Source organism: Alternaria arborescens (genome assembly GCF_004154835.1).
Source record: "Alternaria arborescens strain FERA 675 chromosome Unknown contig_2, whole genome shotgun sequence".
Lineage (NCBI taxonomy): Eukaryota > Fungi > Ascomycota > Dothideomycetes > Pleosporales > Pleosporaceae > Alternaria > Alternaria arborescens.
In genome coordinates, this window is record NW_021167857.1 from 1,534,582 (window position 1) to 1,561,580 (window position 26,999).

General features: G+C 51.9%; 8 protein-coding genes across 8 annotated transcripts; 3 read left to right on the plus strand and 5 right to left on the minus strand.

Moving 5' to 3' along the window:
• Nucleotides 1-1,255: 1,255 nt before the first annotated feature.
• Nucleotides 1,256-2,630, minus strand: AA0111_g1380 (hypothetical protein; the record flags this gene model as incomplete). Its single annotated transcript, XM_028647033.1, has 2 exons — nucleotides 1,256-2,510; nucleotides 2,563-2,630. The coding sequence occupies 2 exons, from the start codon at nucleotides 2,628-2,630 to the stop codon at nucleotides 1,256-1,258; spliced, it is 1,323 nt and encodes a 440-aa protein (XP_028511266.1).
• Nucleotides 2,631-4,734: 2,104 nt separating this feature from the next.
• AA0111_g1381 (hypothetical protein) lies at nucleotides 4,735-4,848 on the minus strand (the record flags this gene model as incomplete). Its single annotated transcript, XM_028647034.1, has 1 exon — nucleotides 4,735-4,848. The coding sequence occupies one exon, from the start codon at nucleotides 4,846-4,848 to the stop codon at nucleotides 4,735-4,737; it is 114 nt and encodes a 37-aa protein (XP_028511267.1).
• A 5,989-nt stretch (nucleotides 4,849-10,837) lies between these two features.
• Nucleotides 10,838-12,777, minus strand: AA0111_g1382 (putative glycerol kinase 3; the record flags this gene model as incomplete). The annotated part of the gene is made up of 6 exons (XM_028647035.1): nucleotides 10,838-10,897; nucleotides 10,960-11,166; nucleotides 11,226-11,916; nucleotides 11,975-12,256; nucleotides 12,314-12,502; nucleotides 12,551-12,777. 6 exons carry the CDS (start codon nucleotides 12,775-12,777, stop codon nucleotides 10,838-10,840), a joined length of 1,656 nt encoding a protein of 551 aa, XP_028511264.1.
• Nucleotides 12,778-14,278: 1,501 nt separating this feature from the next.
• Nucleotides 14,279-15,046, plus strand: AA0111_g1383 (hypothetical protein; the record flags this gene model as incomplete). The annotated part of the gene is made up of 1 exon (XM_028647036.1): nucleotides 14,279-15,046. The coding sequence occupies one exon, from the start codon at nucleotides 14,279-14,281 to the stop codon at nucleotides 15,044-15,046; it is 768 nt and encodes a 255-aa protein (XP_028511265.1).
• A 579-nt stretch (nucleotides 15,047-15,625) lies between these two features.
• AA0111_g1384 (hypothetical protein) lies at nucleotides 15,626-17,768 on the minus strand (the record flags this gene model as incomplete). The annotated part of the gene is made up of 4 exons (XM_028647037.1): nucleotides 15,626-16,224; nucleotides 16,275-17,334; nucleotides 17,385-17,440; nucleotides 17,495-17,768. The coding sequence occupies 4 exons, from the start codon at nucleotides 17,766-17,768 to the stop codon at nucleotides 15,626-15,628; spliced, it is 1,989 nt and encodes a 662-aa protein (XP_028511270.1).
• Nucleotides 17,769-18,568: 800 nt separating this feature from the next.
• AA0111_g1385 (hypothetical protein) lies at nucleotides 18,569-20,704 on the minus strand (the record flags this gene model as incomplete). Its single annotated transcript, XM_028647038.1, has 2 exons — nucleotides 18,569-20,290; nucleotides 20,339-20,704. 2 exons carry the CDS (start codon nucleotides 20,702-20,704, stop codon nucleotides 18,569-18,571), a joined length of 2,088 nt encoding a protein of 695 aa, XP_028511271.1.
• A 2,045-nt stretch (nucleotides 20,705-22,749) lies between these two features.
• AA0111_g1386 (hypothetical protein) lies at nucleotides 22,750-23,872 on the plus strand (the record flags this gene model as incomplete). The annotated part of the gene is made up of 3 exons (XM_028647039.1): nucleotides 22,750-22,992; nucleotides 23,091-23,221; nucleotides 23,275-23,872. The coding sequence occupies 3 exons, from the start codon at nucleotides 22,750-22,752 to the stop codon at nucleotides 23,870-23,872; spliced, it is 972 nt and encodes a 323-aa protein (XP_028511268.1).
• Nucleotides 23,873-25,123: 1,251 nt separating this feature from the next.
• On the plus strand, nucleotides 25,124-26,152 carry AA0111_g1387 (hypothetical protein; the record flags this gene model as incomplete). Its single annotated transcript, XM_028647040.1, has 1 exon — nucleotides 25,124-26,152. The coding sequence occupies one exon, from the start codon at nucleotides 25,124-25,126 to the stop codon at nucleotides 26,150-26,152; it is 1,029 nt and encodes a 342-aa protein (XP_028511269.1).
• Nucleotides 26,153-26,999: the final 847 nt, after the last annotated feature.

Here is a 26,999-nt window from a genome sequence, read left to right on the forward strand (position 1 = left end):
GCGGGTCGTTCTTGGGGTCCATTCGCGCTATAGCAGGGAAAATGCTACCATCAAAATCGCTGCGTGATCTGTCGCGTCCTGGGTTGTCGCGGTAAAAGGGAGATGAGCGGTGAAAGTAGTGAATTTCGCGTTGGAGGTAGCGGTGAATCGCGTCAATCCTGACTTGACAGCAGGCAGGCGATGCGGGCAGCGAATGTCTAGAAAGTGGTGGTATGAAGAGCAACTCTGGCGACGCGGAGCAGAGTCGAAAATGCCAGATGTCTAGGGGATGGCGACGAACAGTCGCGTCGGGCAGCAATTAGAGATGGACGGTTGAGGGAGGGCCAGAAGGGAAGACTTGACTCGAAGAGGACAAGCGAGAAGGGGCACAGCGGGAGCCCTGGCCGGCGCGACCCAGCACAGCGGTCTGCAGGTGCCGTCAAGGCTTCCTATTTGCTGTTTCCGGTACGTGGGTGGGGGTGCCCTAGGAAGCCCCTGGCGTCGAGGAGTGCGGTTCCCGGGATTGCTGCATGAGCCCTCATGTCGTCACAAGAAACATCACGAACGAGACAATCAGGAATGCGGGGGATAGGCTCACCATTGCCTTTGGGCGCGCTCTGCCTGTCCTTCGCCTCCAACAGGAACCACATCACATAGTGCGAACGCGTCTACGAACCCCAACGCAACGCCATGTGGCGCGTTCCCAGCCTATTTCGACTATGCTCAGTAGCGCTGCCTTCGCCGCAGGACAGTCCTGTCGCTCGTCGCTCGTCGCTCGTCGCCGAGGTGATTTGTGATGTGGCACGCGACTGTGTCCAGGCCTCCTAGTACCCATCATGTTTCTTAATTTCTGCAAGTCGTTCAACTTAGTCGACGTGTTTCTCGCGATAACGAGTCTTGCACAGAACTGGTCCTGCAACTCGGCCTTGTCCTTGTTGCGGCGTGCATACTTCAGCTGTCAAGCTCAGGCCTCAACCTTCGCTATGCCCAAGCATTCGGGCTTCTCTCTGACAAGGGATCGCCCGGCATAATGTCGGTACTAGTGCTGTCAGTTCGGCTGTTTTTATTTTGTGTTTAGTCCAAAGTCTGAAGTTTCGCAATGTGGCAAGTAGAAGAGGGGGTGTCTTGGTCGCTCCATGGAACCACGTCTGTCTGCTGTGCATGTGTGGGGCCCAAGAAAGAATTATTGTGTGTTGTATCATCAGATATTAAAAGTGTACAATGATGCCGGCGCCTGTGTGTGGGGTACCGTAAAAGCCTCTGCGTGTGTTGGAAATCACTCCATCTCAACAGCGACTCCAGCCTGTCGCAGCCGATCTTCCCACTCGATGCGCAGTTTCTCCATCTCCTCCCAGCACCTCCTCCCCTTCTCCGTGAAGCGCTCTTGGCTCTCCTTGGTCAGGTCTGTCGCGTATGGATCCCTTCCCTTTCTCTTGTATTCGCCCATCTTGCCTCCCCAACCCCATCCCGTCACTTCTGTGCGGTCCACACGTTCTCGGCCCCAAACATCGGTCGCGCTTCCCCACTTGCCCACGCCTTCCTTTGCCTCCATGTTGTCCAGCGTGCTCTGACTAGCAAGTGCCAACCAGACCATTGCCGTTGCGCCCTTCTCGACATCAATCGTATGCCAGTCGCTGCCAAGCAATCGCCCAATGTAGAAGGAGATGACCATGCACCATTGAAGGATGAGGGGGAGAGGTACGATCGAGGTAGCGCAGATGCCAGGGTGAGAAACGTATAGTCGCGGCTTCGTAGTCTTTTCCGAATCTTGGGCGTGATGGAGATATTCGTCAACAGGTTTTGTTGTTGAGGGCAGTGTAGAAGTAATGGCCAGGATATCGGTCAGCCTCTTGGTGCCCTCGTACGGCATGTCTGACAGAATGCCTTGCATGTCTTGCAGGTCGAATACATGGTCGTATGCTTCCAAGCTGCTGACCCAAATCATCCTCCCCCTTGTCTTCTCACTCTTGGGGTGTCTCGCCAACAAGGGTGCGAGGTAGTGACCAAGGAGGTAATGCCCAAAGACATTAGCACAGAAGACCTCGCCTAATGGAGGCTCTTCTTCCATCTTCTTGTCCGCAGGTATTTGCGGATTTTTTACTGTCCATCCAACGCCAGACATCTTGTATGTAGGCCAAGTGATGGCCGTTCTCCACTTGGTGAGGATTGCCCATATGGCACCGGGCCAATTGATGCCAGTCCATCCACCAATGCCAGCATTGCAGATGACTGCATCGAGCTTTGGTGTTGTTTCCCGGAGCTTCTTGCTCAGCTTCTGTACTGAGACCAGACTGAGAAGATCTAGTCTCTCCTGGCGGAAAGACACGCGATTCTGCAGCACCTGTGCGATGCCCGGTAGTTTTTGTTCATGGCTGCGGATGACTTTCCGAAGGTGCTGTTCTAGCTTCTCGATTGTCGCATCGCCCTTGCGTTGGTCGCGTGTGGTGATGATGAGGACGAGGGACTCGTTCTGGGGGCGAGTTTGCAGGAATTCGTCAATCAGGCGGGTTCCGATACCAAGTCCCAGACCACTATAGGCGGGTCAATTGAGCGTCGCGCAGGCGGACAGTGGGATTCACGAACCTGTTGGCTCCAGTAACCACGACATAAAAGCCATTGTCGGGTGTGGGCGTGTCTTCACGGTGAGGCATCGTCGCTGATGTGAGGGATGATTCGCCTATGCACAGCGTTCCTGGTTCCTGACTCCATTTCGGAAAGGAGCGCGCATTGACCAATCACGGCATACACGACTTTCTAGCACGATTTCTGGTTGGACAACTTATGCATATCTGTTTCTGTCGTCTGAACACGCTCTTCGATTATCGTCAACTACAGACCCAGAAGCATAATGTCTGAGGGCATGTTTGTTTCTCCTTCTGGCGCTTCGTGACGAGACTACCTACCACACCGCACCATTGAAACCCAATATGCGACTAAGTCGGTCTGAAGACCGCCTAAACGGACTTGACGTTCCGAATTCACTCCACCCTCTTTATAAACAAAACGCAACTGATCAACAGTAGTTCTAGTAGTTTCAGTAGTTCCAATAATTTACCGGTTAATGTCGACTCGAGGTCTCTTTTGGAAGTTCGGCGAACAAGGTTTGCACCGTGCGAACGCGCCAGATCAAGGACCTCGTTGCGAACCACGATGATCACGATGCACAGATAGTGTTGACTCAAAGAGGGTCGCGTCTTGAGAATCTAAACTTTGCGGTGGGGGTAAGTCGTTGGTGCGTAGTCTGCCTTCCCGTACCACGATCTCTACATCTACCTTGTTGCACTCTTGCGATCGATGTGCAAGTGTTCCAGGGTTGACCGTGTAACAACCACCAAGAGATCCACAGCATAGACCTGCGAGTATGTACAAAGAGTGCTAAGACTCTTGGTTTGTGATTCGCCTACTCGATGCTTAGAAAGCTCCGCAGATCGGGTGTCCACGGACCCGGCCAAGACGCGTCGTATGTCACCGCGTACGTAGACTTCTGGTGTCGTCAGCTGGAGACCTATCAAGCTCCAGATCAACATGTCCGCAAGGATGTGCTAATGAGACTGAAAACCCAGACACCAGCCGGCAAATTCTGTCGGAATGTCGCGGATATGGGATAGGGCATTGTAGAGGCTTCTCCTCATGCACACCAACCTTGCGTCAGCCCTACCGCAAGCTTCGCCGTTCTTGATTACTGTCGCCATCGGTGAATATGCCGAGACATGGCGGAGACGTGATCATCCGCCTCACAGCACGACGGTCTTTCTTACATGCGCCTCCGGCCAAACCTACGAGTCGTCCGTGACCAGGCCCTCCCTGACGCAGGGATGGGGTCGTGGGGTATGTTTGCGGTAAGACCAGGCGATTGACATCGGCAGGTACATCTTCACATCTGATAGAGTCCTGAGCCCCATGGCAGCCCAATGCGGTGAGGCTTACAGTGTTCCATAATCCCTCTCAGCAAACTCATGCCGTGGTGAACTGACAAATCGTGCCATGCTGACCAGTCTTCGAGCTATTGAATTTAGCGGTTGTGAGGTTATACAGTATACGATCAACCTCATACGGTACCAGTAGTATAGGGAAGCGGAGGTCAAAGCATGTCACCGAAGACGGCCCGCGGTCGCAGTACGTCACTGAGCATGTTTTCGGACTCGGCTTGCGTCGGATTCCAGATTGTGGTAGCAAAAGCGATGATTCAGATTAGCAAAAAGGGTGTTGTGAACAGAAGCCAAACTTGCAATCTAGACCCAATATACTTTGCGTTTGTTTGCTGCATAGCGAGCTATCTCCACGCCATGGACATGGTAACCGATGCTAAAGCTCCGAAGCGATCCACGACTAGCTCTGCGTCGTTATGCACGTCATACCTGTAGCCTTTACCTGCGTCTCAGATCGTACTAGGAAAAGGCCAGACTTTGTGCCGTACCGTGTCCGTAGTGGGGCGGAGAAGGCTCCGCTGTTTCCATAGCGGACAATCGCTCAACGCCTTTGCGGCCGCACTACATGTCGGTGTGAAGACTCCGAGCCGGCCAAGGATGAGCAGGATTTGTGTGTTCATTTACACCAAGACGTTTGCGGAATGTCCCGTTTGAGGAGTTCTCTTGGGTAAAGAAAGTTTGTCAAGGGGGTATGTCACTCAGATGCTGTTTCTCCCGCCGTTCCAAGCCCCTCCGTGTACCCCAATATCCACACATGAGATCCTGACCGGGCTGACGAGGTTGAGGTTGTGACCCAGCTCTTGGGAGATATGCAGCAGCGGGCTCGTCAAACATCGGGCCAAGTGTGGTGGACGTTTACATAAGACACAGTCGGGCCGTTGAACTTGGGACTTGCAGCATGCAAAAAGGCAAAAGCAGCTGACCTTGCGCTGTTTATCATTGCTGGTGACAGCCCGGGCCGTGCCGGATAGGCAACCAATTGCGGATCCTCAGGGCTCAGGCACCAGGCATGAAACATGATCCTCCTCGACTGCGTGTCACCTGTCAGGCTCGATGTAACAGTCGCAAGCCTCACTTCGCATTCCGCGTTACAGACAGAAGCTCAATACGAGGTAGGGGGTCGCGGAAGTGCCGGCGCAAGTTGCAAGTGCCGGCATACGGTAAATAGAGTCTCTCCGATTCGCCATTTGGCTAGGAGGTTCGCTCCGGCGCTTCCAGTAGTGGGCGAAGGAGAAAAAAGCCGTGATGCAGATATCAGAGACAAAAATACGATGGTGTTGTAATCAGAGGGTTATAGTATGGTACGATCGGCAAACCTAATTAAATATCTCATTCGTTCCGTATAATGTGCTGATCTTATTATGATTAGCCCATGCATCGTAAGCACCAGGAAGTGGCTTGCAAGGACGTTGCCGTAGGTTGACGACATACTTAGTGTGTTCGTGGAGATGGGATTCCGGGCCACTGACTGCTGCGCGCTTCAAAAAGCGCGCACCACTTTTGACTGGGGTGAGACGGCAGCAGATAACATGACCGCGCATGCTTGCGGAACTCGTACCATTCCAAGCTTTGTGGCACAAACATCAATGTTAGTACAGACCGTTATATCCACTCGGGCACATTTCTGCGCCAACTCACGACATCTGGATGCCGGAAGTTTATCCACGCGAATCGCTACGAGTCACATACCGTGCCCTGGTAGACCCACCTGGCGTCATTGCATCACGACTGGGTGCGTTACTGTCCGCCAACAGCCATTATCCCAAAATTGTAACGGAGCCCAACCCAGGCTTACCGGCCCTGACCCCATGCTAACTCAGAATTAGGTTTCTACTGAACGCGGGGCGGCGGGAGGTAGGTTTACAAGGCTGGAATCACCCGTGCCGTTTGGAGTGAAGGGAAACTATGAAATTTCTTGGATGAAGCTACATAATTGGATTCCATGGGTGGCGATACAACCACAGTTGTGGTTGCTCAACAAGCTGCCTCGTGACGAGGTATGGTCCTGTCATTGCTATGTTAGTTTCAAGTTGCGTTGGGTTGGGCCATTGGAGCGGGATTAAAAACCGTAACCGCTGGATATCAAACTGGCAGTAGGATCGTAGTGGAGTGATGGGGGATTGACTTTCTGCTGTGCCTCATTTGCTTCGCGGCCGCTAATGTGGCACTTTTACCAGGTTACGAGTATTTGAGGACGTTTATGGCGGGCGGGATGGTGGGGAAACGTCGGCTTTGGGTATGAGTCGTGCCGCTGCATATCAACGGCTTACACTGTAACTTCATACGGCTCAGGGTGCAGTCCTTCGGTAAGCCGAAGCAGGTATACTGGTATACAGCTAGGTACTTGGTACTTCATGATCTTATTTTCGTTGCACATCGTAGCCTCACAAATTATTCCAGGGCAACAGCAACATGTTACGCCGTATTATTCCCTGCTCCTGCCTCATCATGCGGTTGGACTGTGAGTCAGTAGCGTAGATCCTCATCCTCCCGTGCAGCCTCGACCATAATTATGATTCGCTTCCAGAAGATTACCAGAGTGGACCGTAGGCGACTATCTCCTGACTCACTGTACCTGATTCTGGAAAAGGTGGTACGCATCGTCCTCTGCGTCTTGCAGAGGCAGCAAAGGCCCCACCGTCGAGTCGAATTTCGCGTACCACGTGGATGTGGAGAGCCACATCTTCTGTGTCGATGAAACTGATGTGGCGTCATTCACATAACCTCCCCACACACGCGAAGCATGTAATCGTCAGCGTTATGCGTCCGGTGATATTGACGCTCCAACTTCCTCCTAGGGAATTTGTTGATGCAACGGGATGTCGATGTGGCCGGCTTGGTTCGTGTTATCCCTCTCGAAGACTCCGATTTATGTGATGACGGACGACCTAATCTTCTAGTGATAACAAATCATTAGTGGACGTTGCTGACTCTTGACATCAACGAAACCTTGGGGCCTAGTAAGGAGGATCGCGACTCTAGTCGCCAGTAGCAATAGCGACATCCTTTGAACTGTACATAGGCGTAGTGACTCGTACAGCTTGCGTTACCATGCAATGTAGCACGCGAACCATATATCAAGTCAGCTCGTAAGATACGGTCGCGTATACGCAGCCTGGTCGTGCCTTCGGCGAACTGAAACTCGTGATTGGCTAGACTGCATAATTAACAGAGGGTTCTTATGGTTTTACCAGTCGTCTTATTGCGTTCCAGGGACCCGGTAAACCAGACCAATGTAGTAACCTGCATAAGTTTGTCGTAGCTGCAGGTAGCGACTTGGTGCTACGGCACGAAATAAGAAACCAAAAGGGGACATTCGGCCGACCATTATTCTGACATTTTTTCCAGTATAACGCGCGAAATATACTCAGAACCGCGCGAACCGAACGCGAGTGCGATCCAGCATCAGAAGCAGGCACTGTCCAGGTGCGTGCTCGAGAGTTTCTGAAGCTACGAAACTGAGACAGTTCGGAGAGGTCGCCGATATTGGGCCGAAGCGCTGAGATTGCCTGGATTTCGAGGATACTTTCTCGGAAGGGGGTCGGAAGGGGGCGAAGTGAACGTAGGATCACTGCGGTGAATATTCCGCGTTTTGTTTATGTTCCACGTAAGTGGCGGTTGATTTGGTTGCCGATTGCGTGTTTCGGAGTTGTGGCCGTCGGGTGAGATCTGGTGTGTCACCCACGATTTGGTTTGGCTAATGCAACCATAATATCGTGCAAACTTTGATTAGAAACTGAACCCTTTTTTTTTCCTTAAAAAAAACCGCGAAGTCCTTTAGGGCTATCGTATTGTTGTAAATGCTGTCGGGAGTGGGATGAATCTCCGCCATCGTGACTAGTAGCCTGTGCCGGACATTGATGACTATAATCTCGGTTAAGTACCAAAAGTCGGCGAAGCAGTATTGGGAAGAGTGGTGAAAAACGATTTTTGAAATTGACAGTGATGATACATTCGCCTATCCAACAAAGTACGAAAAGGAGTCAAATGGGTATTGTGCAGCTGTCCGCCGTGTACGCCGTGCTATATTGCAACCGTGACTATAGGGAATGATAACGAGAGCATGGTTCGTGTTATCGTCTGCAGTCGCCTTGGATGTGTTAAAATGGATCTCGTGATACATGTTGGGTCGTGGAGTTACGAACCGCAGTTCTCATTAAGTCTGTATTCTCTGGGCCAAAAGTCAGTATGGGAATACGATGGATTAGAATGAGCACTTACACTGCCGTCACATTTGCTGGACACCTTACATGCGTTTGTTGGTACTTGGTACACCAGGCTTTGACGACATAGCGGACGTGAGCGCACTTGTATTGCACTTGTGTGTAGTCGCACATGATGACCGAAAAGGAAAGCTGTGAAGTGTTGTGGTCGAATGACGAGTAAGAATTCCAAGAGGATGTGCAAATGCAACAATGGATGGCAGGCAAATGATTCTGTTGGTGGGTTGGTGAAATCTCCGGATTAGCATGCAGCTGCGCGACGGTCCGTTATGTTATAGTGAGCCAGACGGAGCAACAGACAGACGTCAGTGCGATCAGGTACCCGTAGGAGCTACGCAAAGCTAGCCCATGTCGATAGAACCTGGTTCGTCAGTTGACATGCATCATGGTAGTGGCCGTGAATGTTCAACGTACCCGGGAGCCCGAGAGCGGTCGAGCCTTTTACACACCATAGACCTGGGTGGGGACCTTCATGTTTGAAGTGCTCTCGCTTCCAAGGACCTTGAGGGACAAAGGTAGCAGCCCAACCCGGGTGCCGAGAGGGACTACAGGGTCTTCTGGCCGTATTTGAAGAGGAATGAATGCAAGCGTGAAGAACCTCGGTCTTGCTCTCAGGGTAGAATAGCCAGCGGGCTGCCAACGGCAGTCTCTGAGTGGTCGAAGCACTATAGCATTTAGAACTGCGCCAATCCGCCTTGTCCGTTAGTGTGCACTAAGTTCAAAGTTATCAGACGTGCACAGATCAAGTTTGATCTGCGACTACGGTTCCACGTTAAGGTGGCCCGTGGGGTGTGCAGCCGTTGGAAAATCCTTGACCGTGGCAGACACTAAGCTTCGGAGGCCAGGGGCCACCCTTCCTTCACATCCTGCAGGTCGCGAGAGAGATCAATTGTATACTAGGTGGCAATTAATGGCATCGTTTACACACTGCTAGAGCGAGGTCTTTACTGCATCGAGGCGCCTGTTTCATCCTGGGCGTGCCTTTCTCGGCAACACTTCACCGGAGCTTCCACCGATGTGTGTCCTTTATGCTTACTATCCCGCTTCCCCGGCCCCAGTCCATATCGCGAGAGCATCCGGAGGTCAAGTGTTGCGCAATCATCATATGCCGTCCCGTGTACGGTGAGCGCGGCTGCGCGACATGATCCCACCTTTAGTGGCTGCTGGTGGGGTCCTAGTCGCCGGCCTCACTTTCTGATTTCGTGAGCATAACGTTCGAGGTACATTGTCGGCAGGGCAGATTCGGGGTTGCGTTTGAGTTTCGGAGCGTCTGATGAACCCAATGCTGGTGTTATCGGGTTCCGTTTCGTCCGCATGACGCCATGTGATTGAGGTTTCTACCTGCCGCAACACTGACTCTCAAGTTCGCAACTCTTTCCACACATGCTACTCTACACCGACACCTGCTATATGTGAACGGCACAGCTCTAGCACCTCGTACGTTACCTAGGTAGGCTTCCCGCATTGACGGCCCATGTCCAGGTCGCTGTGCCATGACTGCATTGAAGAACAGCGACCAATGCCATCGCACGGGATTTCTGAGAAACGTGTGCATATGCATACACATCGACCAGGAATCTGGTAGTCTCCACCCGCGGTAAGACTGTCTAGACCGTGCTGCCCGGGCGATGGAACACTAAGTGGCTGCAAAGTGCATGTCGGCTCGAACAACGCACGGTAAGCTACAACCATAAGGGACGTGGATGCTGTTCGGTAAGGAAAAGACCTGCCGAGACTGGGAATATACCGACCTATGAAAGAGATGGGATTCTGCCGCTTCTCGGGTACGAGACCAATGCAGGGTGCCTTCTCTTATGGCGACCAAAGATGCAAAGGCATGCAGAACGTACCAGGATCGCCTCCCCCGGACTGAGCAGGCTTTGTATACAATCCTTAGCTGATCGGAAAAGTTCACCGGCTGGCGCTCGCTTCAGACGCGAGCTTCTGAGAAGCCGACCCGACAACCCCCTCAACGCAAGGAACTTCGTTACAACGGACCATGACCGCATACACATGCATGATGCATCTCTCATTCTGGAGTTTTGAAGTAGATCAAAAGGTCTTCGCACCGCCCAAGTGTGGCATAGCTCCGTGTCCTCCATTTGTGGCCCAGAGTATATTGGATGCCACAGTCTCCGCGTTAATGCAACCTCAACAGGAAGCGGAACCAGCAATCCGCAGTACCTGCGTTCTGGGAGTCTTGATATGCCAGTGGCTTAAACAAGGCGCCACACCTACCACTTTGTTGAGAATGTTGAGAATGTTACGAACATATCATTGGCTCTTATGTCCGAAATTCTACAAGTTGTGTAGGTAATCGACTATTCATTGGCGAGCATCACAAGCCATTCAGGCTGAACATAAGACATGGATGTTAGCATTTAATGCCACCAGAACGGTGAACTAGCTGATCAGAGACTATACCTCGAACCGTCCCTCCCCCGCGTTGCCAATCCGGTGGTAGCGCCAGAAGCAGCAGTGTGGCTATAGGACTAGGTCCCATATGTTCTATATGCTGACAACCTCTGCACAACATGATTCGGTATGACAGCGAATATCGGGTGGCACTGGCCTGAACGCTTGCCGATCACCAGATACCTACGCGAAGATGCGTTCGTTTGAACTAGTTCATTACTCTTCATACGAGGATGCCAAGGAAAGCATCATGTCGGTTGCGGATATATAAATCTCCATAGTACGCGTAGATCATGAGAACTCTCCGTTGGCTTCTCCAGCATCTAACCAACCACGACACATCTCGACGGCCTAAATAAAAAATCAAAGTCAGCACATGCCATTCTCGCAGTTGGTTCGTGGAAGTTACTTACCCTTCCCCACTTCTTGAACATCTTCTCGCCCACCTCCTTGTCGACATTTGGCTTGAAGACCATGCGATCTTTCTGGTTAATCTCCTTTAGTTCGTCAAACTCTTTCCAAACGTCGACAGCAAAGCCAGCTGCGATGGCTGCGCCCAAAGCTGTAGTTTCGCGCATGGCAGGGCGGTCGACGGGAATGCCGATGATGTTTGCTTGAGTCTGTTCCAAATGGTTATTTCAGGGCCACTTCATCGGTATTTCCGAGTGACTTTACTTACCTGCATGCACAAGTTTGAGTTACTCATTCCACCATCGACTGCAAGCATGTTAAGCTTGTGGCCACTGTCCAGCTCCATGGCGTCTAGAATTGCCCTGGTCTGGAAGCAGGTCGCTTCCAAGGTTGCGCGAGCGATATGTCCCCGCTCAGTGAATTGCGTGATACCAAAAATGGTGCCCTTAGCGTCGTCGATCCAGTAAGGAGCGAAGAGACCACTGAAGGCTGTTACGAAGACACAGCCACCGTTGTCTTCCACAGATGCCGCAAGATCACTAATCTTGTGTGAATGTGTGATAAAGCCCATGTTGTTCATCAGGAACTTGACACCACTACCCGCAACCGCAATACTGCCTTCGAGTGCATATACGGGTTTCCGCTTTCCGCCAAAGTCGTACGCAACAGTAGCCAGAAGCCCGTGCGAAGAAATGACAGGCTTTTCTCCCACGTTGTAAAGCAAGAAGCAACCAGTGCCGTACGTGTTCTTCGCAGAACCGGGCGTAAAGCCTTGTTGACCAACCAAAGCTGACGATTGATCACCCAAGCACCCTGCAATTCGAACACCTTCCAATATACCGGAACGCAAGAATCCGAAGTCGTCTCGCGATGAAGACGGCACAATTTTTGGTAGCTTGACCTTGTTTTTATCGATTCCGAAGAAATCCAAGAGCTTGTCATCGTACTGAACGGTGTGCCTGCAATTGCATTAGCCGACTTTGTCGCTTAATTCGAAGCGAGCGGAGGTTGACATACAGGTTCATGAACATGGTTCTAGACGCATTGGTAGTGTCTGTCACGTGAATGTTTTGTTCTGGTCCTCCGTTCAGGTTATATAATATCCATGTGTCGATGGTTCCAAAGGATAATCGCTCCTCGTCGTATGCCTTGCGAACGTCTTCGTTGTGGTCAAGCAGCCACCGGAGCTTGACTGATGATGGGTAGGTCGATAGAGGAAGTCCACACATATTGCGTATGTCATCAGCGCCCTCCTTGTTCTTCAACTCACGGACCAATCCCTTGGTCCTCGTATCTGGCCTGGATTCACAAAGTCAATCGCTGCCCATTCGAATCTCGTACACACGTTTTACTTACCAAGCGATCGCATTACATAATGGCTCACCAGTATTGGTGTCCCAAACGACTATCGTTTCACGCTGGTTGGTGATACCGACAGCCTTGATGTCTTCGATTTCATGGCCGTTGTCGAGGAAGATATTCGTAGCCCGGTCAATGCATTGTTCTACCGAATGAATGATCTCTTTCGGGTCGTGTTCATGCCATCTGCGCCAATTAATTCACGTCAACTCTTAAGATTTCGCCTGTACTGACCCTGACTGAGGATATTGCTGGTTGAACTCGATCTGATGTTGAGCTACAGGCTCACCAAGGCCGTCGAAAATAATGAAGCGAGTACTTGTAGTTCCTTGGTCTATGGAACCAATAAAGAACTGCCTCAGTCTCCCCTCGTCCAAATTCGACTGTGGCTCTTCTGCAATTTCCTCTTTGGGGACTGGCTGCGGCTCAGTATCGTGCGCGGAAATGTCTTGTGTCGCCATGCTGAGAGATGTGCTGTTCTGTTCCACGGGTGTACCTAACCCGTTGTATTTATACGGAAGATGTCTTCCGTCCGCGGTCGGAATCGTAGAATATGCGCGGCGGGTGCAGCTGTTGGTCGCGAAGTGGTGCTTTCTAAAATTCGGTACCAAGAATGGTACTGGGTATTGCGACGGTACGGAAAAATTTCTAACCAAGCCAATCAGGTCTGACAACCGATTAACTTCTTTGCGGTGTCCGCGCTGAAGGATGTCTGAGCTGCGACGAGTTGAGTGCGGGTGTGCGGTGCCGCAGCAAAGCGCAAATGCCGATGGTGCTGTTCCGAGGGGGTGCTGCGAAAGTGTTTCGCGACAAAGAACACCGAGTTTGGGTGTGTATAACTTAGGATTTGAAGTCGAGGTGGTAAAAGGAGAATCGCAACAGGAACATCGTAGAAGGACGAAGGTTTCGGTGTTTAATCGGCAACGGAATCCGAGCGCGTGCCTTTCCTATGCGGTGTCTGCGGTATGACGCTCGAAGAGGGGTGGTTTTGCCTTTAAAGCGGGGGAGGGGAATAGCTCCACGACCAACAACACGACAGCAAAGATGCCCAGCCTTGTCACATGGAGCCTCAAATCTTTCAGCCTCCTCCGGAGCTCGAGAGTCAAGCCGTTGATCGGTCTTCACATCGTCGATCAGGCCAAATGCTAGCAAAACTAGACTCCTTGCCCGGCAAAGCATCCGCGCGCATGTCAGTGTGACTTCACATACAGCGGGTCGCGCGTCCAACAGATCCACATAAGAAGACGCCGTCGGTATTTCTCCAGTGGGACTCCAAGGGGTTGTGGGACACCCGCATCGAATCCACCCAGAGCCTCATGAAGCTGCCAGCGGAATCACAACATGGCGCTCCGTGCTCATATTATTGACAATATAGCTCGTCGGCTTTCCCCCGGATTTCACGACTTCTTCACCGGCCAACGAACATCCATTGTGCCAAGCTGTCGACGAAGCTCCCCCTGGTGCTGACGAGCTGACACGATGTCAGTACATGTCGTTTAACTTCGACAATGACTCGTTGTTCTACTGTGCCACAATGGATTTCCAACTGCGCAGATCAATGAATAGGATGGAGCCATGGATGGCATTCAGCGTGGCGACCACGCAAATCCGATAACAAACATAAAATCAGCATGTCATTGGACGATCATCGTGCAACACCTGCGGAGGACCACGGGCGTTCTGGACTTTAAAAAGGTTCAGGGAGAGAAGCTTCGAGACACTGTATTCTGCATCTCGGAGGTGCGGGCATCGGAAATGACCATGCGTAATGTGTGATGAGTTGGTTCGGACGTGGGATGGTTACCGGTATAAAGTTAGGCATCCGCGCCAAGTGGAGCGGAGTGGGTAAGGCCTCGTAATGGCGGAAAGTCAAACTAATGTTGGGGATCGCGACGGCACGTGACGTCTGCATGGGGAAGGTTCTTGGCCTCCACAACACCCGCCCCAATTCATCCTCCAGACATGTCTATGCAGTTACTGCCAAAAGAACTGCGCCTTCAGATATGGGCACTAGCGTACTACAACGAGCCGCCTCGCCTGGTAGCACTGGAGACTAAACCCCACGACGAGGATCATGACGAAACGCACTTTTGCCCGCGATACTCCCCTAGTTCTGCGCCAGTGACGGTAAATCTATGTCATGAGTCGCGCGAAGAAGCTCGGTACCAGGCTGTGAAAGCAAACCATATCCTGCAGGTACCGTTCAGTAATTCGGATACTGGCTGTGGCGAATTCTACTTCCGCATCGATACCGACATCCTCTTGCTACAGCTAGAAGGGAGGCGTGTTAAACATTACGACGACTCGCCCGAAATAGGACTACTGGCTCACTTCAGCCATGCAACGGGGTGTAATCCCCAAGAGCTGCAGAAGGTCGCTGTTACAAAAGTTATACTGAATGGATTCAGAGACGGCAGCCTATCCAACGTCCTACGCGATTTTCCCAAGATATCGCACATGGTCATGATGCTCACCAACGAGATACTAGAGGACGATTTGGAGAAAGAGGTGTTTGTTCGCGCTGCTTCAAGGATAGTTCGCATGTACAAACTCGACTTGATGAACCTAGCTACTAGTCAGGGGAAGACGTTCAAGCCACATCCCTTCAACGTGGATTTTGCAAGGCTTCATCATGGTCGGTTGGATATAGTCTCGAAAGATGTTTGGCGTGACTGGAGCGATGGCGGAGAAGAATGGGCAACGCTCGATAACTCTGAACCATTCTGGTAGCTTACCAATCGCAGCGCATACGATGAACAAGCTGTGCGCATACTCTCACAGATGATATCCACAAGCAGTAGATAATGGGTCATACATGTAAGTCGAGAAATGAAACACACAAGAGCTAGGAAGATACCGGAGTAGAACAGCCACAGTCAACAATGGCCGGCACAAGCATAGAACACCCTCGACCGCGCATCTCAGCTCCTAGAGCCTGTATCGCCAAGATAATGGCGTTCAGAGCTCAATCTGACCTGTACCATCAATTGTTTTCCGGAGCCATAGCCAGTATCTACCATATTACCCGACAGATTTACGCTCCGGCGATTAATCATATCAGGTGTGGGTCTACAAGAAAAAGCAAGTGAGTGCATAATCGGATAAGCATGCGGTCGACCCATCGAAGGACATCTAGGCCATCGTCCACCTCAGCCTTGAAGACTGCAATACCATTATGAGATACAAAAACAAAGGGAGAAGGCGATCGTGAAGAAACGGACTGTAAATGTTTCTTCTCAAGTCTAGCTATAGCCGTTTGAACGGGACTCAGCAACGTAAAAGGTCGTACGTATATCATAAATCTCAACACTATGCTTCGATCTTAACCGCAGCTCCGACCTCCCTAATCCTCCCCTCCAACCTCGGCGCAATAGCCTTTGTCCAATTAACCTGGAACTCACCACCACCAAGCTCATCACACAGCTTAGGATTTCCTTTGAGACCAGCAACACGCCACCACTTCCTCATAACCCTTCTGATCATCTCCGTCTGCTTGTCTGTGAACTGTATTGGCACACGGCTATCATACATCGGTCCGTCGTCTTCATCTTCATCGACATCCGGATCTTCCGAGTCGGTCGTGTCGTTCGGGCTGTTGTCGCGTTTGTTCGAATCACCCAGGACTCTGCTCACGCCTTGATCCACAGGAGGAGCATTGTTACCACGGGACTGGGTAGGAGATGTAGGAGATGGGTCGTGAAAAGCGTGACCGTGGTTCTTCTGCAGATTCGTTTGAATCGATGTAAATTTCGTGTTCATGGATTTGCCCCAGCGTTTCCATTTGCCTAGTACTTTGAGAGACATGAAGTATTGGCGGAGGATGGTGGAGATGAGAACGCCGTTTTCTTCCGAGACGAGCTCTTTGGCAACTCCGCCTTCCTCTTCGATGAGGAGGGATGTGTAGCCGTCTAGGTGTAGTTGATTAGTGGAAACTCTTTGTGCATTGGGGATGACGTACCTTTTCCACGGCCCATGTACCCTCTTGTAGCGAGTACGTACTCTCGCTCCTCATCTACAGGTTCCTCTCCAATCGTCACATTGGAAACCCGCGAATGTGGTGGTTTCGAGTAGTCCGCTTCAAAGGTAATGTTCGATACTTGCGGGAATCTTCCTTCTAGTGCCGGGTAATTGCTGACGCCGTTTTCTAATGCTTCTCGAATTGCCTTGCCGGTGACCTTCAGTACCACGACCGGATCTTCAAACGGGAAGCAGTTGACAAGATCCCTGAGCTTCAACAAGCCAGGAGGGTAGATTTGATCTCCGCGTATCGTTCCGGCTGCCATGATACAGCACTCGGCTGAGTAGTAGTACCTCATGAGATCGCAGACAAAGTTTCCAATGTTCGACTCTCTTGTTCGTACGGTTGTGAATCGGGCGTCGAGTGGTGCGGCGGTATATCCGATAGGTTTGTCTAGTCGCTTTCTAATCTCCCGTGTCTGTTCTTCTACCAGCGCCATGGCCTGGGGATCTTGAGGTATACTGCTGACAATGTCTCGCCGTATGATTTTGAAGTCCCATCCCTTGCCCTCTGGCTTCCGCCAGGCCTCAACGTGAGACAGTTGTTTGAAGTCTGTGCCTGACCGCAGTACTTGTGTTCCATTGATAAGGTTGTAAGAGTAGTAGTGGTCATGTCCACCCAGGATTATATCAATCAATCCTCCTCCAACTTGCTTTGCCAGCTTGTTGTCGTTTGGCTCTCGTTGATGCGACACGCAAACGATTATCTCTGCGCCCTGCTCCTTCAGACCTGGTATGAGTTCCTTCGCAGTCTCAGAGGCACTCTTGTATATGATGTCCGGTGGTAGCGCGTTGATTGTATCAAGCCACTCTCGTTCTGCGAGTCCGATGACGCCGACTTTGATGCCGTTGGATGCCGTGAGCATGATCGTCTTCTTCGCGTTTCCGAGAGGGACACCGTCGCCAAGGGCTGGATCGTGGACGTTCGCGAGGAGCCATGGGAATTTGCATTTGGCTGTGAGGTAGCGATACTGCTTTACGCCAAAGTCGAGGTCGTGGTTCTATTTAAGCGTTAGTTGGAGTCGGTCTCTGTAAAGTACGATGTACATACTCCTACGCAAGAAACGTCTGTGCCAATGTTGTTTAGTACAGGGACCATATGGCTTCCTGGTAGTAGTCGTCAGTCTCCTTGCATAAGCTGTGGCGATCCGGCTCACTGACCCTTTGTGATACTACTCTCAATGCTCGGGTTGAACGCATCACCCGAGAAGAAAGTCAGAAGCTTTGGTTGGTCCTTGAACCTCTCATCGTCCCTATAGTAATTTACGAGGGTTTGAAACCTCGCATATCCGCCAACAGGCTCTCTTGACCCCGCTTCAACGTGGTAAACATCATTGTAGTGTAAGAAACGTAGGTCTGGCGGGGCATTCGGCACGCCACCTTCTGGCTCGCATATGAGCAGCTCTTCCGCTGATGGGTGGTCTGTGGGCGCCATGATGATTTCCGAATCTATATCACACTTGTACCAACTTGAGAGATAGTTGTCGTTAGAATATGGTGCTCAAGGCGCTCGTGTCGCGTGTTCGAGCGGTGAGTATGCTGCGCATCATCAATCGTAGTTAGCGTTTCAGGGTCCAGATGTATCTGGCCAATGACGATGACGCCCACTCTAAGCCGAAAGGGATCTGCAAGGGGCATTTCTGAGGCTGACGGCTGCTGACGGCTATCGTACCGCTGCCGCGTGGTATGTATGAAGGCCGCGACAACCTTGAAGCTCGCAATAACCATGTGACACAGCATCACCAAAACCTCAGCCTACCAAATACCGACCTCTCGTTGGAAATAACCCAAAGGCAGTCCAATCGAGCTTAGTTCGCCTTAGGGTTTTTACAAGAAAACGTTCAAATGCCTGCGAATACTTCGCTATTGATATACGTTCTCTGTTAAGTAGAGCCAACGCAAGTCCATATACAGTAACATTGACAGAAAAGACAAAAGAATGTGCTTCTCGATGCCATATGCCAGACGATGCAAAACGCCAGTGTCCTCCAGAGCGGATATCACTAGACCTCGTAGTCATAAAAAGAGATGCGCCGCGTAACCAAGCCTAGTAGAAACGCCGAGAAACCTACACAAAGAATCCAAAGAAAGCCGCAGACCGCGGCTGGAACGCTGCTAGAGAGCATTCCAGCCATCCCAGAGATTTAACCTAGCCTTGCCCTTACCCTTCGGGCCTTGCCTAGACCCAGCCGCCGCTGGACCCGTCCCAGAACGCCTTGAACTCCTTCCTAATTCCTATTGTCTACTACTGCCTGGACGGCCCCCCTTCGCCTTGGTCTTGTTGTACGCCTCCTTGCAATCGTCACTGCAGAACCATTTGGTTCTGCCAGTAGGCGGTTTGTCAAGATTCACACAGCCAAGGTGGAACCACTCGCGGGGGCAGTCATCGTTGTCGCAGGCAATCATGTTCCCGTAGGAAACTTCGTTACAATAGCAGTATCGCGGCTCGTCGCCATCTTCCTCCGATTCGGCCTCTGGTTCGGCCTCCACCTCGGCCTCTTGGTAATCTTGTTCTTGTGCGACGGAGCTGGCAGCGGAAGATGGAGGGTTCGACTTTACGTTCGGTGTGGGCTTCAGGGCGGGAGAAGCAGTGGCGGTAGTCGATTGCGTGTTCTTCTTGTTGCCTCGTTTTGATCCGGCGCCTGTCGTGCTGTTGTTCTCTGACGACGTGGTGGAGTTTGAATTTCCATTGTTCACGTTGCGGCTGCTGCGACTTCGCGCCATGGGTGTCTCCACAAACGCGCCGACAACAGGTGTCGTATTCTTGGAGTTCCGACCGGATCTCACGGTGGCAGATATCGGTGCGGGAGCGTCAATGTCCATGCTCTCTGGCTCCGGCTGCCCCAAGTCTTCTACCTTCATGTTGGCTGTATCAAAGGGCGGTGGGATCTCTGTACTCTCCTTTGGAGTGGACGCACCCTTTGCCGAAGCATTGTCTCGCACAACGCCAGCAGCCTGTTCCAGCTCTGTGATGGCATTGCTGCTAGCGGCTTGTTGCGCAGAGTGCGAGGATGACGGGCGGCCTGCAGCTGTAGCCTCTTGGTCCTTGATTGACGCCACCGAGTTGGCTGTGGAGTTCTTCCGTGCACGGGCGGACAGTGTTCGTTCCGATGCGCCGGCAATTGCTTTGTTGATGGGGAAGTTGGCAGCAAGGGGTGACGAAGCCATAGGGGGCGAGTACGGGGGAAGCGGGTTCTTGCGTTGCGCAGCCACGGGTGCGGCACGAGGTTTGCGTTTTGCTGCGCCGTTCTCTGGACCTGGCGTTCCCCGTGGGCTCGAACCACCCCGTACGCCGTTGCTAGTTGCTTTCAGAGCACTGCTCAGTGATCGCTCCATGGGCGGAGCTGCCGGTACCGCCGCCGCCGCCGCAGCAGCAGCGAGGGCCTTTTCAGTCTTCTTCCGCTTGCCATGAGGACCTGTGCCGTTGCTTGAGATGCCCAACCCAAGGCTTCTGCTGTCTGGCGCTGCTGTCTCTGCAGGCAAGGGCTTCTTCTTCTGCGGTCTCTTGGCTGGTCTGTCGTCGAAGTCGGAGTCAACCTGGTGGTGTCGACTGCGCTTGTTCGCCTGCATGGCCTCACGTCTGGCCTCGCTTTTGGCCGCAATTGAATCGACGTCATGGACATGTTGAGCGGCCGCGGCCAGGTTATTCGCCGCAGCCACCTCGCGCCTCTGCCGCTCGTGGGATGGTCCGCCCTTTTTCTTCTCCTCTTTGTCCGCATATGCCCAGTGTGTAAGGCTGCCGTATCGCGCTTCGTCGCTGATCTCGCCGTCGAGCTGGGCGAAGGAGTGGTGCATGCGTGTGAGGCCCTTGTCTTTTGTGGCTTTGGCGCCCTGGAGCACTACCAGCTTCTCGTCGAGTATGGGCAGCGTGTTCGCGATAATCATGCGGAGGCGATAGAAGAGCTGGCGCTTGGTCATGGCCGAACGTTCTTCGGGGGACATATTGTCGGGATTGAGCTGGCAATTGTGAGTTTCTGATACTGCTATGCCCTTCCTGGAGCTTACGTTGGCGTTGGCCTCAGACGCTACAGAGGCCTGTTCTATAGCAGCCAACTGGGCCTTTGTAGTGACGGGCTGCCGGGCGATGTCGTCGAGCAGCTCCTTGAGCATCTGCTCCGGGTCATGGAGTTTGGCCTCGACTTCCTTGAACATGGAAAAATGCTTAATTATCTCCTTTGGGAACGCATCGACGGCGCCGCTAAAGTGGGTGAGGGCGGGCAGGAAGCCGGGCGCGCTGCTGGAAGCTTCGGGCGTCTGCTCCATCCCGCTCGCGTTGAGGCGGCCGGCAAAGGTGCGCGCATAGTAGTTGGTAGGTCGGACCGTAGCCCGCCCCTGCCTCGTAGAGGTTCTTGTGCCTGTGGTCGGGGGCATGGTGGCTGAGAGGGCGCTCTGTGGGTAGCAAGGCGAGGAAAGTGGCCGCGAACGCGCTCAGCCCAGGATCGAGTGGTTAGAAAGAAGTTGCGTGGTAGGAATGACGTGTGAGCGCATCTCAAGCGATAAACAGGGGTTTGCTGGCGCTTCCAGCGATTTGCCTTTTGGGTTTGGTGACGATGCGCAGAACAGGAGCTCCTCACTGCCGCAAGACGCTACAAGCGCGAAAGACGCTAAACACTGTTGACGGAATGCGCACGTGTTTTCGTTTTCCGGTTATCGGCGGTAGCTTGCCCGATAGTGACTAAGCCGCCGCCAAGCCCCACTCCTCCATCATCCTCGTCCACTTTATCCGTCCCCTTGCCCAACTCCCATGCTTGTGTTGGACGCTTACGACTACCTCTCTTCCATTGTCACTCTGATCTACGCGCCCGTTGTGTTGGATGTACAGGGTCCTTGTATATACATAACATGGTCGGCTAACTCCCAACTGGAAAACCCTCTGGTAAACCTCCATCCCATGTCGTTCCAGATTGCAGAACTCACTCTATGATTCACTACGTGCAGACTCGATGTTTTGCATCTGATTCCACTTCCTGGAGTTCAGAGGAAACCCGGCGAGTGAAATTGCAGGTATCCAGCCCCACGAACACCTTTGGCCACGAGCTACAACTCGTGCCGCATTCCCTTAAAAGTACGAGTCTCAGAAAGATAGAGAAACTAAAACCTTTGAGATCATAATTATGGGAGTATAAGCCAATCGTAGACCATGCCATAGCCGCTCGGAATGCGCCTATTGGGTCCCTGCTAGTTCTTTGTGGCGTAGTAGACTGTTTCGGTCCGAGCATAGTAGTAGAGAGATTGCCGTTTCGAGCCTCATACTTGTACGGTATGCCGACATGTATATGCAAGCGGACTACCCTGGGTTGATTGACTCGTGAGGACATTTGCTCGCCCGTTCACCAGACAAGCGCCGCGCAGCTTCCTGCGACGTATCGGACTTGTCGATACCTAAACAGTAAGTACACTTACGCAAAACCAACGTCTTAGGATACGGCGTGGAAGCTATTCTGTGTCTACCCTTTCAGAAGGAGCTCCATTCACAGGGGACAGGAATGCGAACTGTTGGTACGTACCTGAGCCGTCGACACTCAATTGCTGGACGTACACCATCGCGGCTACGTCGCTTGACAATCAGTACGGGGGGCTATGCGTTCACATGAATCATGTCGTTTGAGTCAACTGTACTTGCTTTCTTGTGTCACGTCTCGATGCTTGGTTTCTAGCTTTCAGTTCGTATTTGCATGACTCCATTCACTCCATTTCATTCCATTACTTTCCTTACCTCAGCTAACCCTACTTCAAATTACTCAACCAGTTTTTTCTCACTAGCATCTGGCCCCCGCCGATACCATCAGGGCATTCCGCGGGCGTTTTCTGGGCTCACCCAGCTCCCTCTGTGCCACAGCTCAAGGCCAACTCGTCCCTCAGGCTGTCTTTTACAGTGGTTGTTTTATCAGCTACCCATCCATTCCGTCGTTGATATACAAGTTTTGGCCTACGTGGGCCTTCACGCAGGGAATGTAACACGCGGCTCGAGGGTGGCATTGGTCAAGTATGAGCAAACGAGTCTCTTGGCAGGGCATCTGGTCGACTATCGTGAGCTCACGGGTTCGCCATTGGCTCAAGCTGCCAGGCAGATGGCCGTTCGGTGAAGCTCTAGTGGTCTCGGGCCGCAGTGCGTCGCATTGTGCGACGGTAGTGTGAATCAAGGACGATGGCCCATTCGTGATCCAAGGTGACGGGAAGATCCATCAGGTGGTAGCGATCAAACAGCGGAGAATGTGTCATTCCAGAGTCACCTTCACTTTTCGTCGGCCTATCGCACTTGGACCGCCGCTGCACTGCGTATAAGATCTTTCGCTCACCTCTCTCGAGACTTCCTTCTCCATAATCATACTATTGTGAGATTCAGTGCAGCCAATCCCATTTCAACTGGTGTTCTTCTCTACTTGATAACACATTTACCCCCGGACTCGCTCAACATGCCCACCGACCCCAAGACCAATATCGATGATGTCTCAGGCGCTTCCCTTACGACTGAGGTTACTCAAGCCGACAAGATCCGCAATACGATGGCGTTAGACTTCGTCACTGGTCCTATCAATACTCCTGATGGCACTTCCAAGCTTGTACCTGCGCCGCCTTCTACACCACCTGCACAGTCAACAGAAGAAGAGACTTCGTCGCCCATCGTGGACACTCCCGACACCGTCATGACCGCACCTGTAAGTACTAATGACTCTGTTTCTTTTCATTCCTTCACACCATGACAAGTCACCACGTTACTATTGAAGCAGTAAGTTGACCGATATTCGTTTGATAGAGGGAAGAGCCTGAAGCTTCTGGTGACGAAAACCTGGATGACGGCGAGGATGTACCCGACGATCAGCGCGAGTTCATCTGTATGAATGACGAGCACACGCGCTGCATGACCGGCCAGTACACCAAGGACCTGTTAGTAACCTATCTTTACGAACTGTATGAGATATACACTGACTGATATCTAGGTCACGCAAGGTCATCTCTGATCACTTCGGCCGCAACAAAGCATGCACCCGCGATATCACCGATTGGCCCCTCTTCTGCCGCAAGCACTACCAGCGCGCGACCTACAACAAAAAGAAGTGGCAGATCCGCAAGGTTCAGCTCATCCTCCGCCAGTTCGATATGATTGAGAAGGAGTTTCCGGGCACCACATACGACATCGCGTTCAAGAAGTCCGAGGAAGCCCGCCTCAACTCATACTCCCGTCAAGTCGCAGCATCCAGGGGACCCTTGGCTGCGGCGAAGAGCGTTCAGCCCAAGGAAGGCAAGCACTTCGAGGCGCCCATCGACGTCCTGCGTGAGCTGGACCAGTATGTCGGTGTTGACAAGAGCCATGACCAGGTTCAGAAGATTGTCGACGTCATCCTCCAGATGCTTGAAGATAAGGAGACCGATCAGGTTCCTTCGATCGAGTTTCTCCCCAAGCTCCCTGGCAAGGCTGCTTCTCCCAAGAAGGCATTGGCTAAGGCTCACGCACCGAAGTCTCCAGCGAAATCTCCCAAGACCCCTTCTCGCACCTCCAGCAAGGGTGCGGTCAAGAAACCTCTGCAGAAGGCTTAGATCAGTCTTGTTGACACGATAGCCAGCACCGCGACCAACGCACCCGCACACCGCTCTTCAGAGGGCTTGTCGCAGTCTGCAAAGGCAACACATCTGGCATCATAACCCTTCACTATTTTGCATTCATGGTCACGACGCGTCTAAATTTCTCAACATTTGAATACTGTATCATTCAAATGTCGGAAACTTTGGGCGCTATCATCAGTCTTCCTGCGTTCACGACATTTTGACAACGACGAAACCCAATGACACCATCACGACTGACTTCTTCCTCTCCGCTACACGCTGTCGTCTCACATATCAGCGTTCCAACGCAAGAGCAAGACTGTTGGTATGGATGTTGAACTCGTGTATGAAGCCCCAAGGCAACAGATCACCGGCTTTTTTCTTCGATACCCCTCATCTTTTACGATGGGCTTGCATTACAGGTAGATTTTGGGGGCGTTTTGGGGAGATCTTTTCACAGTCGTGTGAAGAATCAGCTCGGTATTTAGTAATGAAACAACAAATCTGATAGACCTCGTCTCCCACTTTCTTGCCATCTCTGTCGCTCTTCACTCCTAACATATCCGTTCAACAGATGTCGTCGATGTCGCACATGCAAGTATAACGTACCTGCATATGCATCCGCGGCACGAAGTGTGCTCGCGGCGGGAGGCGCCCGGGGACCCTCATGCATCCGTTTCACCGATATGACATGCCTGTCCGGCAGACACGTTGTGGAGACTTGTTGGCCGCCGGACCTGCATGGCGTGGGTCTGTGGGCAGTTCTTGGGGGCCATTTCATCGCTGCGGCCTGCGGCCTGCGGCGTCTGTGCCGTGCCATTTGTGAGGCGAGAGGCGAGAGGCGTTGATCGGTGAGGGAAGTGCCGCAGGTGAGAGGACTCAGGATACTAATCGGGCCGAGGGTGTGGCACAGGTTCATGGATCACGGGGATGGGTTATAGGGTGGCGATTTTGAGGACTACGGGTAGTTCAGTTGTAGAGGTCGTTGGGATGGTTCGTGTGTAGACATGTGCTCCGATAGTTATCGAAATATTCGTCTTGCATGGGTGTGACATCTCACTGCATCTCAGTTTGGCCGTCGAGGTGAAGGACGTCGGCGACACCAAGATCACTGCGTTAGCTTTATGTGACCGAATCTTAGTATAAAGATACTGATGACCAGCCCATACTACACACTTGCCTCAACTACAGCTCGTGCGAAGCCCAACAACAATTCCTGCAATCCTCTACCCCGCCCCCTACAAGATGAGTAACAAAAACATCGTGCCTCGTGTAAACTGGGACGAAGGCTTCCCCTGGAAGGGTTACTCCTTGCGATATGACATTACAACAGCCATTCCAGAGTACGAAAAAGATAATCCTCGCACATGGCCATTGATACGCGATGCCATTACAATGGAATATCGACCCACAGTTCCTCCGAAGTATTTGGCATATGATCAGACCCTCATTAAGAGTTTCAAGCGTCTTCAAGGTTCACCCAGTAGACCCAGTCGAACGAGCCAGTATTTGACGAACCTCTTCCTGTACTATCCATTCAATTACAATAGTCACGGCCAACTACGAGAGCATCCACATATACCACCTAATGATCTCGAACAATGGAAGGACCTTATGAAACAAGAAGTACCAACCACGGCTGAAGAGATGAGAACCGAGGAAGCAATCTATAACGGCCAGGGGGGTGATGACGTTACCGGAACTACCTCACCCGAAGCAGCTATCCAAGAGATGATGATAATGAAGATTTTCGACGACACAGGCGCAGATCATGTGTCTGCGCAAAGGGTGATCGAGCTGGAAGGAGAAGTCGAGAAGATGAGGCAGACGGTTCTGCAAGCGAATGAGAGGGCCGACAGTGAGGAAAAGAAGAGGACTGCAGTGATCGACAGGGGCAAGAAGGCTTATGAGGATCTGGTCCGTGAGAGGAAAGAATTACAGGCGTGGAGAACGAATTTCTTGAACGAGTACAACAAAATGCAGAAAAGGGCTAAGACTGCAGAAGAAGATGCTTGCAAACTCCGGGGAGATCTCGCCAGCCGCGACAACGATCTAGAAAAGGGTAAGGCAACAGTCGAGAAGCTCGAAGCTGAAGTCGAGCAAAGGAGGAAGGATATCTCGACGGCAAACCAGAGAATAGTAGGGCTGGAGAAGCAAATCTTCAAACTTTTCGAAAAAGCGAAGAAAAAGGAACAGGGTACAGATACACAGAAGAGAGCAGCGGTTGATGATGTATCGGAGGCACGGCGGAAGAAGTTGAAAGCGGAGGCCTGAGAGCCGTGGTGGCAACATGCGGGGTTCATATGCGTCTGTGGCACTGGCATATACTATCCCAATTGCAAAAGGAAACCCCGGAGATAAAACGGCCATATCAAAGCCACAGGGCCACCAAACCTTGGAAGACATGGCGGTACCAAAAAAGGTTAGCTCACAGACGTCATGTTTGGAGTGGTTCTCGTCATTCCACCCCATCCACAGGGATTGCTATCATGCATTCATACTTGCATTCTATCTTCTACTATCTGTTTTGGCGTCTCTGTACAAGCACCTCTGGGTCCAAGTTTTGTTTACGACCTTTCTTATACCTTTCCGAGACCTCTGGTAAAAGTACATCATTTATTCGAGACTCGATGCTTCTTGGGTCTGAGACACGCCACGACGTAGGTAATGTAATCCAAAACATCACCTTCTGTTTCCATCCCTAAGAAGCGTCTTCTCGTTTGCCCACAGCGACCAATACTAGGTGCCAACTCCAGCCAAGAAGCTTTCTGGTAAAAACTGAGTCATGTTCGTCTTGAGCATCTAGTCTGGTTGTCAATAGCTATGCGCTATCGTGGAAATGCCGACCTTGGCTGTCCGGATCCTTCCATGGCACCAGTCTCAACACAGTAAGAATGGCGAGCGGGTGATCTTCAGACGATGATGGACAGAAGCTGAATTACCGTAGCTTGCGGCTACAAAGTTCCGTGACTCTACGCTAGAAGCAGGAAGCATGGTGCGATTCGCTGTATCTGTTCTGCCAAGGTTAAGCCCTCCGGTTTCACAAACCCGTTGTTAGCGCGCGATCTAAACCTTGGAATGCATAAGGAAGGATGATGTCTCCACAGCCCGTTGTTCACTC